Source organism: Symphodus melops (assembly GCF_947650265.1).
Source record: "Symphodus melops genome assembly, chromosome: 1".
Taxonomy (NCBI): domain Eukaryota; kingdom Metazoa; phylum Chordata; class Actinopteri; order Labriformes; family Labridae; genus Symphodus; species Symphodus melops.
In genome coordinates this window covers 43,324,694-43,339,990 of record NC_136691.1, presented here as the reverse complement: position 1 = coordinate 43,339,990, position 15,297 = coordinate 43,324,694, and the positions used below count along the sequence as shown (strand labels likewise).

The 15,297-nt window shown below is 38.3% G+C and overlaps 2 protein-coding genes across 2 annotated transcripts in view; one reads left to right on the top strand and one right to left on the bottom strand.

The window, feature by feature from the left end:
• LOC306841651 (regulator of G-protein signaling 3-like) overlaps positions 1-3,233 on the top strand; it is a 33,220-nt gene extending 29,987 nt beyond the window's left edge. The window contains exons 22-27 of the mRNA XM_079371598.1: positions 18-241; positions 429-475; positions 801-899; positions 1,540-1,601; positions 1,717-1,883; positions 1,959-3,233. Of these exons, the coding sequence (XP_079227724.1) occupies positions 18-241; positions 429-475; positions 801-899; positions 1,540-1,601; positions 1,717-1,883; positions 1,959-2,192 (833 nt within the window). The 3' untranslated portion in view covers positions 2,193-3,233. The remainder of the gene's footprint in view (positions 1-17; positions 242-428; positions 476-800; positions 900-1,539; positions 1,602-1,716; positions 1,884-1,958) is intronic.
• A 3,010-nt stretch (positions 3,234-6,243) lies between these two features.
• Positions 6,244-6,901, bottom strand: LOC306834318 (myosin light polypeptide 6-like; the record flags this gene model as incomplete). Its single annotated transcript, XM_079360160.1, has 1 exon — positions 6,244-6,901. The coding sequence occupies one exon, from the start codon at positions 6,899-6,901 to the stop codon at positions 6,308-6,310; it is 594 nt and encodes a 197-aa protein (XP_079216286.1). The 3' UTR covers positions 6,244-6,307.
• Positions 6,902-15,297: the final 8,396 nt, after the last annotated feature.

The window sequence follows — 15,297 nt, the reverse complement described above, 5'->3', positions numbered from 1 at the left end:
TTTTTTCTATCCGTCAGTTTTACGTCGCTCTCTCTCTGAGGGGTCTTTGATGAGGGAACCTCGATCGCCCCGCTTCCTATCTGACAGCACCATCCACCGGCTTACCCGTCCTGCAACCTGTGACCTCGACCTTGCTACAGACCCTGCCCCCAGGCGCCCCTCCATCCACACACTGAAGAAACAGCTGACAAAAGAGGGGGGGTCTCTGCAGCACATGATACTGCTTCTAAACGGCACCAAGGTAGAGAACAGTGACAAAAATAAACAAAACTATCTGTACAGGCTATCCCAGACCAATAGAGGCAGCAGACGAGTGAAGACCAGTCGAGATCTGCCGAAACCATCATTGCCTGGTTATAAAACTGCAGATGAAAAAGCACAACAGGACAGAGTCATCTATAAATAATAAGGTTTTTTCTTTTTTTTAGGATGCTGAGTTCAGAAACCTACATCTGCGGAAGAAGACAAAGAATCTGTATGTACACACACATCTACACATGTAAACTCACACCGTCAACACAATCATGCATACAGCAAACAGCATCTGTCCACCTCAGCATGTGCAACAGGTCACATCAAGAATAACACACAGAAAACTTTGAATGTGTTGGGCACAACCTATTTCTTCTTTGTTGGCTAAATAGATGACGGACGTTGCACTTTGTTGTTTATTATCAGTAAGTGCAGCATAATCTTGGTGTCCCATGGATTTTTTTTGTAACAATCAGTGTCAATGGGTTGCAGGTGGTATTATCCTTCTCTGTGCTTCCTGACACATAGTTTTAACGTTATCTTCTCAGAGCTGCTGATGTTCGAAGTCGCTTGCCATTTTTACGGAGAAGAAAAAACAGTGGCTGTGTCCAGGGCAACAGTCTGGAGAAAGCCCTCAGAAACACCAGGTAAGAGAGCTGTTCCCTCCTCCCAGGCGTAAAGCTGTAACACCTGCCATGAACCTTATTCTAAAAGTGGTCTGGTTGCATATAATCATGGTTTCCACTAGTTCCAGCAGAAACACTTTTGTTTGATCCCTTATTGTTCCAACACTTCCTGGCTGGTTGCTATTAGTTCCTATAATCTCAGGTTAGTTCGAATCTGGATCATCTTCATTACCACAAGGTTATCCTTACTGCTTCCAGTTAATTCCAACTTGCTTTGCAGAAATTAGACTTAAACAACTGTCAATTGGTTCAGCTAGTTTAAAGGTTTCCTCAAATGTGTTTTTTTTCATGGTGGTTTCAACCATTTTCAACTTGTATCTTCTTGTTCAAGCTGGTTCATACAGGTCCCTGCTGGTTTTCATCGGTACTCAATTGCTTCCATTTGTGTTCTGATTTTCAGATTAAGTTCCTTCATGTTCCAACTGGATTTGATTATTTATTCAGTTCCCCTTTCAGTTTTCTGTCTGTTTCAAATTGGCTCGTCTTGGTTTTAAATTGGCCAACAAATCCAACTAACAGCTGTAACAGGTCCCAAAGGTGATGAAGTTCCTTTTGGCTAACTGGATCCATTGTGTCTGAGGTTCATTATTTTGTGTTTCAGACCATCTAAAAAGGAGGTTCTCAGGTGGGCGGAGAGTCTCGAAGCACTGCTGACCAATCAGTGTAAGAAAAATCAATTCTTCTTCTGTGTTGAACAAATAATCAGTAAGAGGAAAGATATACTTGATGACAATGCTCATTAGCTAAACAGTCTTCTCCCTCTTTTCTCATTAATCAGATGGTCTAGCAGTGTTTCGCCATTTTCTGAGGTCAGAGTTCAGCGAGGAGAACTTGGACTTCTGGTTGGCTGTTGAGAAATTTAAGAGATCATGTCCACTTGGCAAGATGGCTATTCGAGCATCAAAAGTCTATGACGAGTTTATATCTACAAAAGCAGCAAGACAGGTGCCTATCTTTCTGTCAGTCTGTCTTTGTTTTGTCTTGTGATTGTTCAATTAACGCCTCTGCTGTTTTCTTTAGGTCAATGTGGACTCATCTGTTAGAGAATCGACTTATCAGAGCTTGCGTCTTGGAGCTACCCTCGACTGTTTCCAGCTGGCCCAGGATCAGATTTTTGGTCTGATGGAGACTGACAGCTACCCACGATTTCTGAGGTCCCACCTCTATGCTCAGTTGGCCAATCAGGGCACACAGACAACAACAGATTCAGCCAGTAGGAGCAGAGCTGGACCTGTACCCACGGGTCAGTCATGAATAAGCATGCATAGGGCTGAGGAAAGACTTAAATTAAAGGAATATATCCGTTTGTATTATAGGAAATGTAGGATCGAGTGTATCGAAGGTTTGGAAAAATCCACCTCTGGTATTCACATTTGGACTGTTTGGATTTCAATTTGTATGTCACATCAATGGCTATTTTATTTTGTATTAGACACAGTGAATACACAGAATTATTGAGCAACAGGGTTAAACTGAGAGAGGGTTTCTTCAAACAATATTGTCAGATAACTTTCGCATTTTTACTAATCATTTGTTCTAATATAAAGAGTTTAACTTGTGAAACCTCTGCTAGGTTGTTGATGCGTAGCTTTAGGGCAGAAGATATTGTGGATACAATTGTCTACCACTTTAGTCAAGACTGAAAGGGCTCAACATTACATTTGTGTTTTATTGAAATATTCAAACAACCTGAGGCTGTTGGCCAGACTGTGATTAAATATGGTTTAGACCATCTTTACTCTATAGAATTAACTGTGAAGACCTTGATGATAGTCTTATTTTCCATCCTGCCCCATCATGAGGTCAACATTTAATGTCTAATACTTTGGTTTATGAACAAATACCTACAGATGCATCAGCCAGCTGGGTTATAAGTGTACTGCTAAGTAGCCAATGTCAGCATGCCAACATGCTTTAAAAAGATGGAAAACATGTCAGGTGATCATCTCTGCATACTGATGTTAGCATTCAGCTCAAGAACAGTGGCACAGACTTACTTGGTAATACATAAATAAATCAGAGAAATACAAGGCAGTGAAACTTCTTGTTTTAATGCATTAAAATACAGAGTATACCAGCTGAAGACAGTAGATCTTATCTTTGAACACTAAAGTGAGTACTAAAATTAATGTGTTCTTTGTCAGTAGAAGTAGACCTACAGTACATGATGTAACAGAGGTTCTTTAAAGGGTGAAAGATAGATTTATCTGATGTCCTGTAAGATAAAAAAAAGAAAGTGTGATGAATTCAGCAGAAAAAAAGTTCTACAATAAATGATGATGATGTTAGACCGAATGTACCTGCTTCCTCTTTACTTTTCTTTTCAGCTGATCCATTGCCTGTAAATAGAAGAATGCAGTCTTTTGAACCATTTTCAGTCAGAAACTCTTAATATTTTCATGAATCCCTTTTGACACCTCTGAATTTGCAAATAGCTTGAGATTTGCACTCTGGTCATGACAAGAACATTGGTCAAGAACATTACAGTTTAAGGTGTTTGGCCCTGCATGTTCACAACTGTGAAACTGAATTCTAAAATTATCTTTCCTGAACTTTACCTTGGTTAACTGGTTTGCTGTTTCCTCTTCTGTTTTTTTAAGTGTTAGATTATTTTTTTCTGTGTACAATATATGCTCCAATTTATAATTATCTTTCTTTTTATTATAAGGTTTATATTTGTAAGGTCGCCCTCACAAAATAGCTTTAAATGTTTAAATGTCTTGGCTATATAAATATAAAAAAAGACAGAGGAAGTGGCAGGTAAAAAATAGTACGTTGATCAACAGGACAAGCAGTAACAGATACAATCAGGTGTATTTGTTACATTCAGTATTTGAATGGAGCCACAGCAGTAGAGTTGTCATTTCACAACTGGGAGGTCAAGGGTTTGATTACCAGCTCCTGCAACAACATATCTGATGTGTCCTTGAGCAAGACACTTTACCCCGAATTGCTCCTGCTGCTTCATCAGCTGCTTATAAATTTGTATAATGAATTAGTTACTTCTGGTGGTCTCACTATTGCAAGAGATAGAAAAGTCTGACAGCACAAAGGGAGGAACAGTTTATTGTTGAGAGCGCTTTTTTTTTTTTTGCGGGTTTTTTTCCTCACTACATGTCAACCACTGCCTTCAGTGTGTGAATGGTGTTGGGGCTTTCAGGAGCGAATACCTGACCAACAATTAGGTTGGGTTTAATGATATAAAATTTAGTTGGCAAATTAATAATTAACTTTATCTAATTATTAATGTAAATCAATAATTATTATTAAACAGAGTTTAATAAACCTCGAAGCACCACTCCGAAATCAGAGAACAACTAGAATGTTACAAATATCACTCTCAAAATTAATTATTTAAATACCAATATCAATAATAATTAACAATCTGTATTTAATTGAAGGTGTGAAATTCGAACACAAAGCCCTTTCACCCAGCCTAAGTCACAGTGCAAATACACAGTAATCACAAACAAATGCTCTTTCAATTATAACAGAATTCATTTAACAAAGAAACATCAAGTTAATCAATGAAACTCAATCTAACAACAACTGTTATAAACTAAACTACAGAGACAAACATAACAAACAAGCGTAGCACAGAAGCCAGTGGCCGGATTTGTATCAGACGGCGTTCACACTAGTCTTTCTGATAATGAGTCTATTACCCGGTTATGACGCGAGAGTTCACAGAGAAACACACGGGACGCAGCGGCCCAAATAAAGGAAACAAAAGAGGTTTTACTCTGGTAAAACCTAAGACACAGTGGTCAAACACCAAGCAAATATTATTACAGTTTCACAAGAATAACTCAGTTATTAAACACTCTCTATATCTAACTGCCCAGACCTAGCTAAGCCTCACTTGTAACCGTTTGTCCACGGTTGATGAAGGAAGCAAAAGGGTTTTCCAAAGGGACACAGCCTGAACTTTGTCATCCTGGCTGGACCCAACAATGGGTAGCTGTAACATGCAGTGTAAAAGTGCTTTGAATTTTATCAGACAAAAATATAAATTAAAATGGGACTCGGGAAGTATAAAATATCTAGGAGTCCTCATTACACAAGACCTGAGTAAACTCTACGAAATAAATTATAATAAAATTAATGACAACATACAGAAAGACCTGTCAAAATGGCTATCATTAACCTTAGATTTTAGCTCAAGAATTGAGGCAATAAAACTGAACATACTACCTAGACTGCTGTACCTATTCCTCTCTTTACCAGTTCGAATCCCAGACTCCCAATTTACAGCATGGGATAAGCAAATATCACGATTAATTTGGGGAGGCAAAAGGCCCAGAGTCAAATTCAAAACACTTCAACTGGAGAAACAAAGGGGAGGCCTTGCATTGCCCAATTTAAGAGAATACTTTTATGCTGCTCAGTTGAAATACATGGCATGTTGGTGTTCTCCAGAATATTATGCCAAATGGAAGAAAATAGAGCTCATCCAGAGCAGAAATCTACCTCAGACCAAACTAGGAGACAAGCACTACAGACACCAGGAAGACGACAACTTTACTGTCTCTGAAACACTAAAAACCTGGACGGATATAGTTAGAAAATATAAAATTGAAGGAGACTTGAAGGAGTAGGTTATTGCTATGGCCCTCGCAGACAACTCTTTTCATACCAGGACAAATTGACAAAACCTTTACAACATGGATAGATAGAGGTATTACAGCCATATGCACACTGAGAATTTGTATGCCCCCTTTTTGTATTGCTTTATGTTATATAGTTTATTTGTTCCTGCTGTCTCTATATAAAAAAAACTAAATAAAAAGTTTAAAAAAAAAAAAAAAAGTGCTTTGAATAGTCAGAAGACAAGCAAAGCGCTATACAAGCTCAAATCGATTTACCATTTACCAAATGAGCCTCAGTTATACATTTTTTTTATACATTTATAATAAACAAATTAAAGTGTCTTATGTATCAAATCTAGCTTTGATGATATACCAATTAATCTGTTCAATATCTATTTTGTAAAAACCAAATGACTTTGTTGTTTGTTTGTTTGTTTAGTTTTTTTAAATTAATGGTTTATTTAAAGTAAGCCTAATGTTCCTTTTCTTGTCTGAATGTTACACATTACATCAAGCAGAAATATAAAAAACGATTTCCTCTCCTCCATTCATCACTTCACTCAGTTTGTGGAGACCTAAATGTGTGTGGAGTTCAAGAGGAACTCTAAGCCAAAAGAATCTCTGTATATAGAGGAAGAAAAAACAGACATGAGAAGGACTGAATAGGTTTAATATGAGACAGCTTGGAATTGTACAGTTTTTAATATGTGTGTTACAGCAGAGCCATGTTTCACAAAGAGAATCTCAGTCCATCAGAAGCAGATCTACTATCAGTGTTTTCTAACCAGCAAGGATGTGTTTGACAAACTCTGTATAGTTGATGTGTCCGTTGGCGTCCTCCTGTCCCACCATAAGCCGGTCCACCTCATCCTCCGTCATCTTCTCACCCAGCGTGGAGAGGACATGACGGAGCTCAGCACCCATTACTGTACCATTGCCCTCTTTGTCGAACACCCTCAGACCCTCCACAAAGTCCTCGAAGGTGCCCTGTTCTTTGGAGCGTGCCACATGCTGCAGCATTGGCAGGAAGCTGTCGAAGTCCAGCAGCTTGACGTGCATCTCCTCTGCCTTGGGCCTACCCAGCAGCTTCAGCACTTCATCATTGGTAGGGTTGTGTCCAAGAGCGCGCATAACGTCCCCGCATTGAGCGAAGGTGATCTTCATCTCTCCAGTGGGTGTCTCATCAAACAGTGTGAAGGCGTCTCTGAACTCCTCGATCTGGTCTGGGCTGAATTCCACCACAATACTCTTCAGATCCACCTCGGGAGGTTTGACCTCAGGCTCTGCTGGTTTAGCAGGTGGAGGAGGCTCCTCTTTCTTCGCCTCCACCTTCTTTACCTCTGTTTTCTTGGGTTCCACTTTCTTTGGGGCCATGATGCAGGGCGGACGAATGATTTCTATGGAGGATTTGAGCTTTATAGCAGCATGAGGGGCGGTGAGCCGGGCAGAGGATAACGACACAGGGGAGATAGAGAGCAGCGGACCAAAGATGGAAGAACACTGGAATAGAAACACTCAGAGAGAGAAGATAAGAAGTTTCCAGAAGGAGCTAAACCGGTCTGGACCAGAAGCCAGAATCAGGCCAACTTTAGAAGCGCTTTAGCTCAAAAGTCCGAGGCAGACCTTCAGGAATCTAAAGGCACACCAAAGGGAGCAAGTTTTAATATATCACTATGGAAGACCAACTTAGGGACACTTAAACATCCAAAAATATTATTAAAGAAATGGCCAAAAAAAACCCAAATGAGACATCAAAGGGTTAAACATGATCAGAAATGATATGATATTAGATTAAAAAAGGCACATTTTACCGTGTTACCTCCCCTAGATTTCATCATTTGCAGAGGTGAGGGAGAACATGTCCCTGAGGTCTTTTCGTCAAACTAAAAAATTAAATTGTATGGTACTACCTTCTCTTTAACTGCTGTTTTTTTTTCCACTGACATGCTCAGAAATATATTTTCTTTGAAAAGAGCATTACCATGCTGTTATCAAAGAAACCTATTAGACTTAGTGTACATAAAGTAATTAACAAGCATTACAGGCCCACCTTGACAGATATATTCTTTGTGACTTTGGTTGTTTTAATTGTTGGTTCATGTTTTTTCATTTCTTACGTAAAATAATAATCAGAATCACACTTTCATGTGGAAGAGAAAGTATTATACGAACATAAGAAACAGATATCTGTTCATGTTCATCTTTTCTTTCTACACTTATATTTTTATCTTTTTTTAATTTTTTGTGCACTGTGTGATATTCTTCTGCTATCCTGCTTTGCTGCTGTAACGCTGTAAATGTCTCCGCCTGAATGATGAATAAAGGATTATCTTATCTTATCTTATGTGCTGGAAAAAACATGTTAAATCAATATATAATAGTTAAAAAAAAAGTGAGATTGCTATCTTATGTTCTGGCAGGAAAAGGCAAACCGTTCTTTCTCATTTCTCAGTTTGTTTCTGATTCATAAATGGTTGTAGCTTACAGCAGTCTGAGTGTCAGTATGTCCTACATCTATTTCAGTCTCTGTTCCTCCTGCTGTGCTGTCAGATAAGGTGTCATTAGCATTCCCCGCTGTGATAAGGACAAAGATTCTCCATGAAGCTCTGTGTCCTTCAGTCTTTAAATAACAGTGCTGAAGGCATGCAGAGGGGCTGATTTCAACAAGCTTTAAGAACTGTATTATATGTTTATAAGAGTGCACTGGTTTTATTTTTTATTTTTTTAAAGGTAAAATATGTAGAACTTTACACTAAAATATCAAATCTAATATTAATTACATTGGCTTGACCTGCGTTATACTTTTTGAGGTGTGTTCCTCTAATGTTTCCAACAGTTATAAAAGCCAAAGAAATCTTTATTTTATAAACGTTAAGCCAGAATTCAAACAAGAGTATAAAGAAATAAGATATAACCAGTTGAAGCATTTAATCCTATTCAACCTAATTCAATATTATGGCACACAAGATGACTGCATATTACGATCTACTGTATACATATAACATGATTATAACCTTTATCCTCAAAAACATCATGACTTTACAATATCTTTAAGTTTTGTTCTCATACTAAGTGTTTCTCCTGACGTGGACAAGACATGGTTACACCATTATTATTTATGTGTCACAGCCACAACAGATAAAAGACCAAATGCAATAAACAACATTATTATTGAATCAGAACACTGCTCCCAGACTAATTTGTGATTGATTCTGACAGTTTTCAGATACTGTTCATGTTTAGCAAGATGAGGCAGGAGGGACTTCACCGCTGCATTCTTTGATATCAGCAAAATCTGAAAGCACATAAAAAATCTATCATTTAGTGTATTGATATCTAAATCAATAGTTAGCTGACTTACTCAAATTAGTATTAGTGTGTGTGTTTGAAAGACAAATTAACTGCATTATTGATTTGAGTACCTGATGACTCCTTCTGAGGCAGTTTTTCTATGATGATTGATTTTAGATCAGCAAATACCTGGTCCTCATCTCGGTCTGCATCCACCTACACACACACACACACACACACACACACACACACACACACACACAGGCACAATTCCAACTGTGTGAAAGCAACAACATATTTAATTTTCTAGCCCCAATGTGTATTTTCCACAGACAAATTTACATATACAGTCCCTTGGCAGGTATACATACATGTTTTTTGCAGGTGTAGCTGTATCAGCAGGCATGTCTTTGACTCAGCAGGTGTACCATTCTCAAAAAGGAGATTTAGTAAGGTACTGTAACAGGGGTGTTATTTACCTGTGTCAGTGGATATGATTGTATAATTAGCCTACCTGTTTCAGCAGGTTTAGCTGTTTGTAGTATCTCCTGACAGAGATGATGTCTCTTTGAAATGAGTCAATGCGTTTCCGCAGGGCATAGCTACTGTCTCCTAGGAGGCCAAGCTCAGTGGCTCGTCTTTGTAGACGACAGCGCAGAGTTTCATTGGAGCAGAGCAAGAGCATCACCAGATCAGGAGAGCCAATCTGAACACCGAGGGCAGGATGAACAGAATTTACTTTTCATTCATGAGCAAGGACCACACCTCAACAACATGTGTGTCAACAATAGATGTGATTTCATATTGTACATTGAGACAGGTATGTGTTGAAGGTAAGAGAAGGCCTCCAAGCATGCTGCAGAGGTTTCAGACAAAAAGGCCCAAAGTAATGAATCTTGATAGTCTGAAGTGTGGACAGTGATGGTCATTTTGGATCAAGAGACAGATTAAAAGCAAATTAAGTTTGAGAGAATTCTGACCATCTCAAAGAAGCCAAAGAAGGCCAGCAGGAAAATGGATACAGAGTCGAATCAACCGTAGGGGATGAGAAGCCTTGATGTGGGTGGAGAGACGAGGTCACTACAAATGTACAACTCTTCAAGCTCAATATTCGTGTATCCCAGGAACCTCTGTGTGCTATATTTGTCTTAATGTAAGTTGTTTTAGTTTAGTGTTTGCACTAGCTGGCCCCATAAAAACTGCAGTAATCTCTCTGGCTGGTCCTGACCTGTTCTTGGAAGCTGAGAGCTTGGTGGACATCTCGAGGGAATCCATCCAAAATAAACCCCTTGACCTTCTGCTGACCAATCAACTGTCGCCTGAGCTCTGATATTGTCTCCTCCTGCGAACACACAGTTCATTCAGTCACAAAAAATTGTCCAGGGTCTGTGTAAGGTTGATGGTTGATGCTACATGGTAAATGTTGTTGACTCTGACCTGTGATCCCAGCTCTGCATGACTCATCATTTGTGAAATTACCTCCCACTTCCTGCCAGGGGAGGCTTGGCTTAGTAGCTGCCTCCTGAGCAACTCATCCAATGAGATGACTCTGAGGTTGAAGCTTTTAGCGAGCAGAGCTGCTTGACTTCCCTTCCCACTTCCTGGACCACCTATTTGAATACAAGAACACCATATCTCCCTTAAATAAACCACAATGTCCTCAGTTTGAGTCATTACCAAAAAGGAAGGCTGACATGATCCTTAATTACAAAATGAAGCCCAGTGGAAACACCTGGAGACTATGAAGCCAATACAGAAGTGCAAAAAAAATCTCCTCAAGTGCCCACTTGAGGCATCCATGTTAAATGCCTATTTTTAAAGCGAAAATAAACATGCTTACAGTTTAAAGCCTTTCTTAGACCCACCTCTTTACCTGTGTCTATTGCTGCGCTTGAAAATAATCACTCTTCAAACCCAATGGGTGACATCTATACAGTTGAAGTTGAACATTAGATTGGAGGTAAAAAAAAATAATTCAGAAAACTTTTAATGAGGTTTAATGAAGTGATGACATTATTATGGTTGTATTAAATGAAGGACGCAGATCATGCTTAGACATTCTAATATGCCTGTGTTTATCTTAAATGTAATTACCAATGATAAAGATGATAGGGCATGGTCTCTGAGAAAGTTTGATGCTGACTTCTTGCTGGAGTCCAAAACTTTCTGTCATGTCAGAGTCTGAGTCTATGGAGAGCTGAGACCGGACTGGAGACGGAGGAAGACCTGAGAGAAGACAGGGGGAAAAGGCATGCATATGAAATGTTGAATATCTTGATGCTGCAGAAGTGTTTTTCTACTGAAATCCTCAACAACTGAACTCCCAGAGAACTGTTGCCCTTCAGACTCAAACTCGCATAAATAGGAATGGATTGTAAAAAGGAAATGTAATTCCTTTAGAACCAATTTCCAGCAAACCTGAGCTCTCTAAGAACCAAAGTCTCACATAAATTAATTCTTTGACCAATCTCCCATGAAACAGAATTGTTTAAGATCGAACCTCTAGATACAGAAATCCTGTAACTGAAGTCTTTGAGAGAACTGAACTCTTTTAGAACCAAACTCACAGAAAACGGGTCTTTCAGGATCAACTATCAAAAAAAATAAATTTAATATTTAAATTAAATAATAAAATTGAATAACAAACTTAATGCCATGTTCAGCCCCAAATGCAATGGTTTGCCTTTCAGAGAATAAACTCTTTAATAACAAAATTCCCAAAAGTCTTTGAGAGCAAACTCCAACATAACTTAACTCTTGCAGAATCATAATAACTGAAGTCTTTTGAATGAAAACTAGAGACTAAATGTTCTCTTTCTAAAGATGTGAACACCATTGCAAGGAAACTCTGAGAAAACTGAACTACTTGAAAACAAAAAATATTTGCTGAAAGCTGGGGTATATTTGAATCATTACCAGATTTTGAAAAGTCTTTGAAAAGCAAACCGGCAAGAACCAGTCATTGAGAACTGCGCTCATCAAGAAGAGAAAAATCTCTTGAACTCTTGAATGAACTTAAAATGAGAGTCAAATTCCTGAAGACCTTAATTTCCAGAGTCCTGAATTCATACTGATCTTTATTTAAGCTAATTGAAATTTCAAAAGACTGAATCAGCAGAGAACAAAGCTATAAGCAAATCAACACTATGATGGTGCAGCTTACCCTCTATGTCATTTGTAGTTTTAGTCCTTTCTTCTTTCACCTCAGTAAGAGTTGGTGGGGGGGTTAGTGCAGGTCCAGGTGGGGCTGGGGGCAGTAGTTTGGGAAATTGTTCAGAAGCTGTTTGGAGAGGTCCAAATAGAGTTGTATTGCTGATAGAGGAAACTGGGGGTGTCAATGGGGTTAAGAAAGTTGTTATGGGCTTAATTTTGGGTGTTTGGGATCCAAAATGTCTAGGTGGGGCTGTTGGGAGTATTGGTGGTATTATCATTGGAGGTTTTGGTGAGATTGTTTGCTTTATAGGGGGTATATTTTGAGGTTTTGGGGGTTCTGTTGCAGGTCTAAGTGCTGATGTTTGGAGTGATGTGGGAGTTTTGGGGATTTTGATTTGGGGTATCAATGTTGTTTTTCTGGTTACTAATGGTGTCAAAGAAGTTATCTGGGATGTTGTTTGAACTACTTGTTCTGTGGTAATAGACACAATTGTCTTGTCGGCTACAGATGTTGTATTCGATGGTTCAGATGTCGTTCTTGGGGGTACAGACAATGTCCTTGTGATGACAAATTGTGCCTTAGGGGAAACACATGTTGTCCAAGAGGGTCCCTGACTTGGCCGGTGTCTCTCTAGGTGGATGAAGGTGTTCCAGGTGACAGCTCTGGGACCTCCCAGCTGGCTGGTTGTGGTCAGGCAGCTGTGTAGAAAACTGATTGGGTCCTCAGGATGGTGATATAGAAGACCTGTTAACAAACTCTGAGACACAAATAATTAAAGTGAAATAAATGTAACTTCTGTCCTGAGTTAAACATCATGAATCAGTGTAACATCAGTTGTCTGATCAGTTAATATGCTGAATGACCAGGAATCTTATTTTTTACTTTTTGTTGTTATGTTATACTGCCTGTTTTGGCCTCTTTTTTGATCGTTTTTAACATTTCATTTTCTGAATTAGGGTATGTAAGTTTACACAAAGGAGGGGTATGTCTTGCTGTTATGCTGCACATAAAATAAACAATAAGAAGTACAAAGCTAACTGCAGATTATTCAGCAGGGCTAGTTTAAAAAAAAGACAGAGAAAAGGAAAAACACAAAGTATAAATTAAAAAAACAACAACAATGGAAGAACTGTACAGTTCTGCTGGAATATGCAAGAAAATGATAAATACAACAATCTTCCAGTTTAAAATGGTCAACGTGTGCAGTGTCAATGAAAAATAGCTATTTGTGTTTATTTCATTTTGTTTTAGTTAAGTTGACAGAGCCAGTAACAAACACACACACACACACACACACACACACACACACGCATGCATGCACGCACGCACACACAACACATCTGTTGGACCAGAGTTCGAGATATAACTTATTTACATCTGGTCCTTGCGGATAAATATCTAAACGCATAAAATACAACTAACAATATAAATCAATACAAATTGATAGTTGTCTGTTGGAGGAACTGAATTATAGCTTCTTGGTGCTCCAATCTTTTCTCTTGTTAGATTTTCTATATCTTTATTTTTAATCTATATACATTGTTGTTTGTATATGACCTTTATATCATATAGAATCAACCACAACCTTTTAAAGAATAATGAAACCTTGAACCTTGATTTGTTTGGAAGATGTGCTGTAAAGTATATGTTGAAAAGTCAAAATGAGATTATTAATCAATGTAGATAGAAATATACAAGGCTCTTAAAAGATGTGAAGAGAGAAATCATGTTAACATTGATATTGGAAAATGAAGTTTTCTGTAGCTCTGAGAAAAAGCTTTGTTAAATAAACAGAAATAGTTTTCTTCAGCGTTCAGCATAAACTTTGAAAAAATGAGCAACATCACAAAAAAGCAGAAAGGTGTCTCACCTCCAGCAGCTGAGGAAGGTGATGGTGAGACAAGTAGTCCTTTACTTCTCTACTGTTCAGCATGTTTAAATGTTTTCTTTTCTTTTTCTGGTCTGTTTCAGTTCTTTCTTTTTTGTTCTTTATCCTATCGTATCTATCAACGTCTTCTTCTGTATACTTGCTGGTGCTTTAGAAGCAGAGTGACAATGTCTAAATAACTAACAGCAGCATCAGCTGGCTGGAGCCCTGCCTTGGTAACATCTGTGTGTATTCTTCACATGTTTTTGTGCTAACAAGGATAATGAGCTGCTCAGACACATCAGCATCAGTGTGACATCATCATAGTGACATGACGTGGGAGAGCAAAGAACTGCAGACACAGGAACAGACCGAACTAAAGACAGACCAAAAACACAATGTTTGAACAGTAATGTTAGGAGAGATGACCCATCATCATTTACAAAGATTTCATTTTCAAATCTAAGCCTCACTTATAAACTACTTGTTAACATCAATACCGAGACAAGCCAGTGCTACTGAGGATCTGTTTGTATCAAACATCCTCTGCAATATCAATGAAATATTAGAAAATAAAAATAAGATCTAATTTATAGTTTTCAAATCCGATGCATGTTGATGAACCAGGTCTCGTTGATGTGTAGCACATGTCCTCTGTTTCCTTCTCTGAAAACTGCTATTCAAATTATCCTCCAAAGATTCTCCATTCAGGAGTTGATGGCTTTGGGTATTTTAATAAAGAAAATTATCTGAGAAAAAAAAGCAGTAGCATATTTTTAGAAACAAAAGACAAACAACCTAACATAACACACTACTGACCGCACTTCAAGTTCTCAAGGTAACACCTTCTTTTTAAAAAAATACTGTAGTGTCCTGTAATTTAAAAAAAAAGTATACTGTTTATGGCCTTTGTCAGTTTGCTTCAAGGTGAGCATCCCACAATGCATTGCAAACTACAGTTCCTAAATGTTTTAGATTGAAACAGTACTTTAGTGTAGAAAATTGCTTACATCAATTGCTCATAGTGTACAGGCTGAATTGTTACCTGAACAACAAGTTGGACTAAAGACAGAGCTATGAACTGTCCTACATACTAAACTATAAAAGGAACTACAGCCTGAACTACAGGAAGAACTACAGTCTGAACTACAAAGAGAACTACAGACTGAGCATGAACTACGACAGAACCAGAAACTATTGGACTGAGCTTGTGACAAAACCAGCGGACAGGACTTCAGACAAAACAAAAGACAGAATTAAAACTGTAGCTGTACTGTTTAATTGTGAAAAAAGTACTGCTTTATTGATTAGGTGTATTTATTTAAATCATGTTGATTTATTTTTCACAGTCAGCATTCAACCCGGTGATATTGTTTGATACAAAATGATGACCTCAGACTTGAGTATACTTTAATCTGTCTGTGTGTGTGTGAGGGAGAGAGAGAGAGAGAGAGAGGC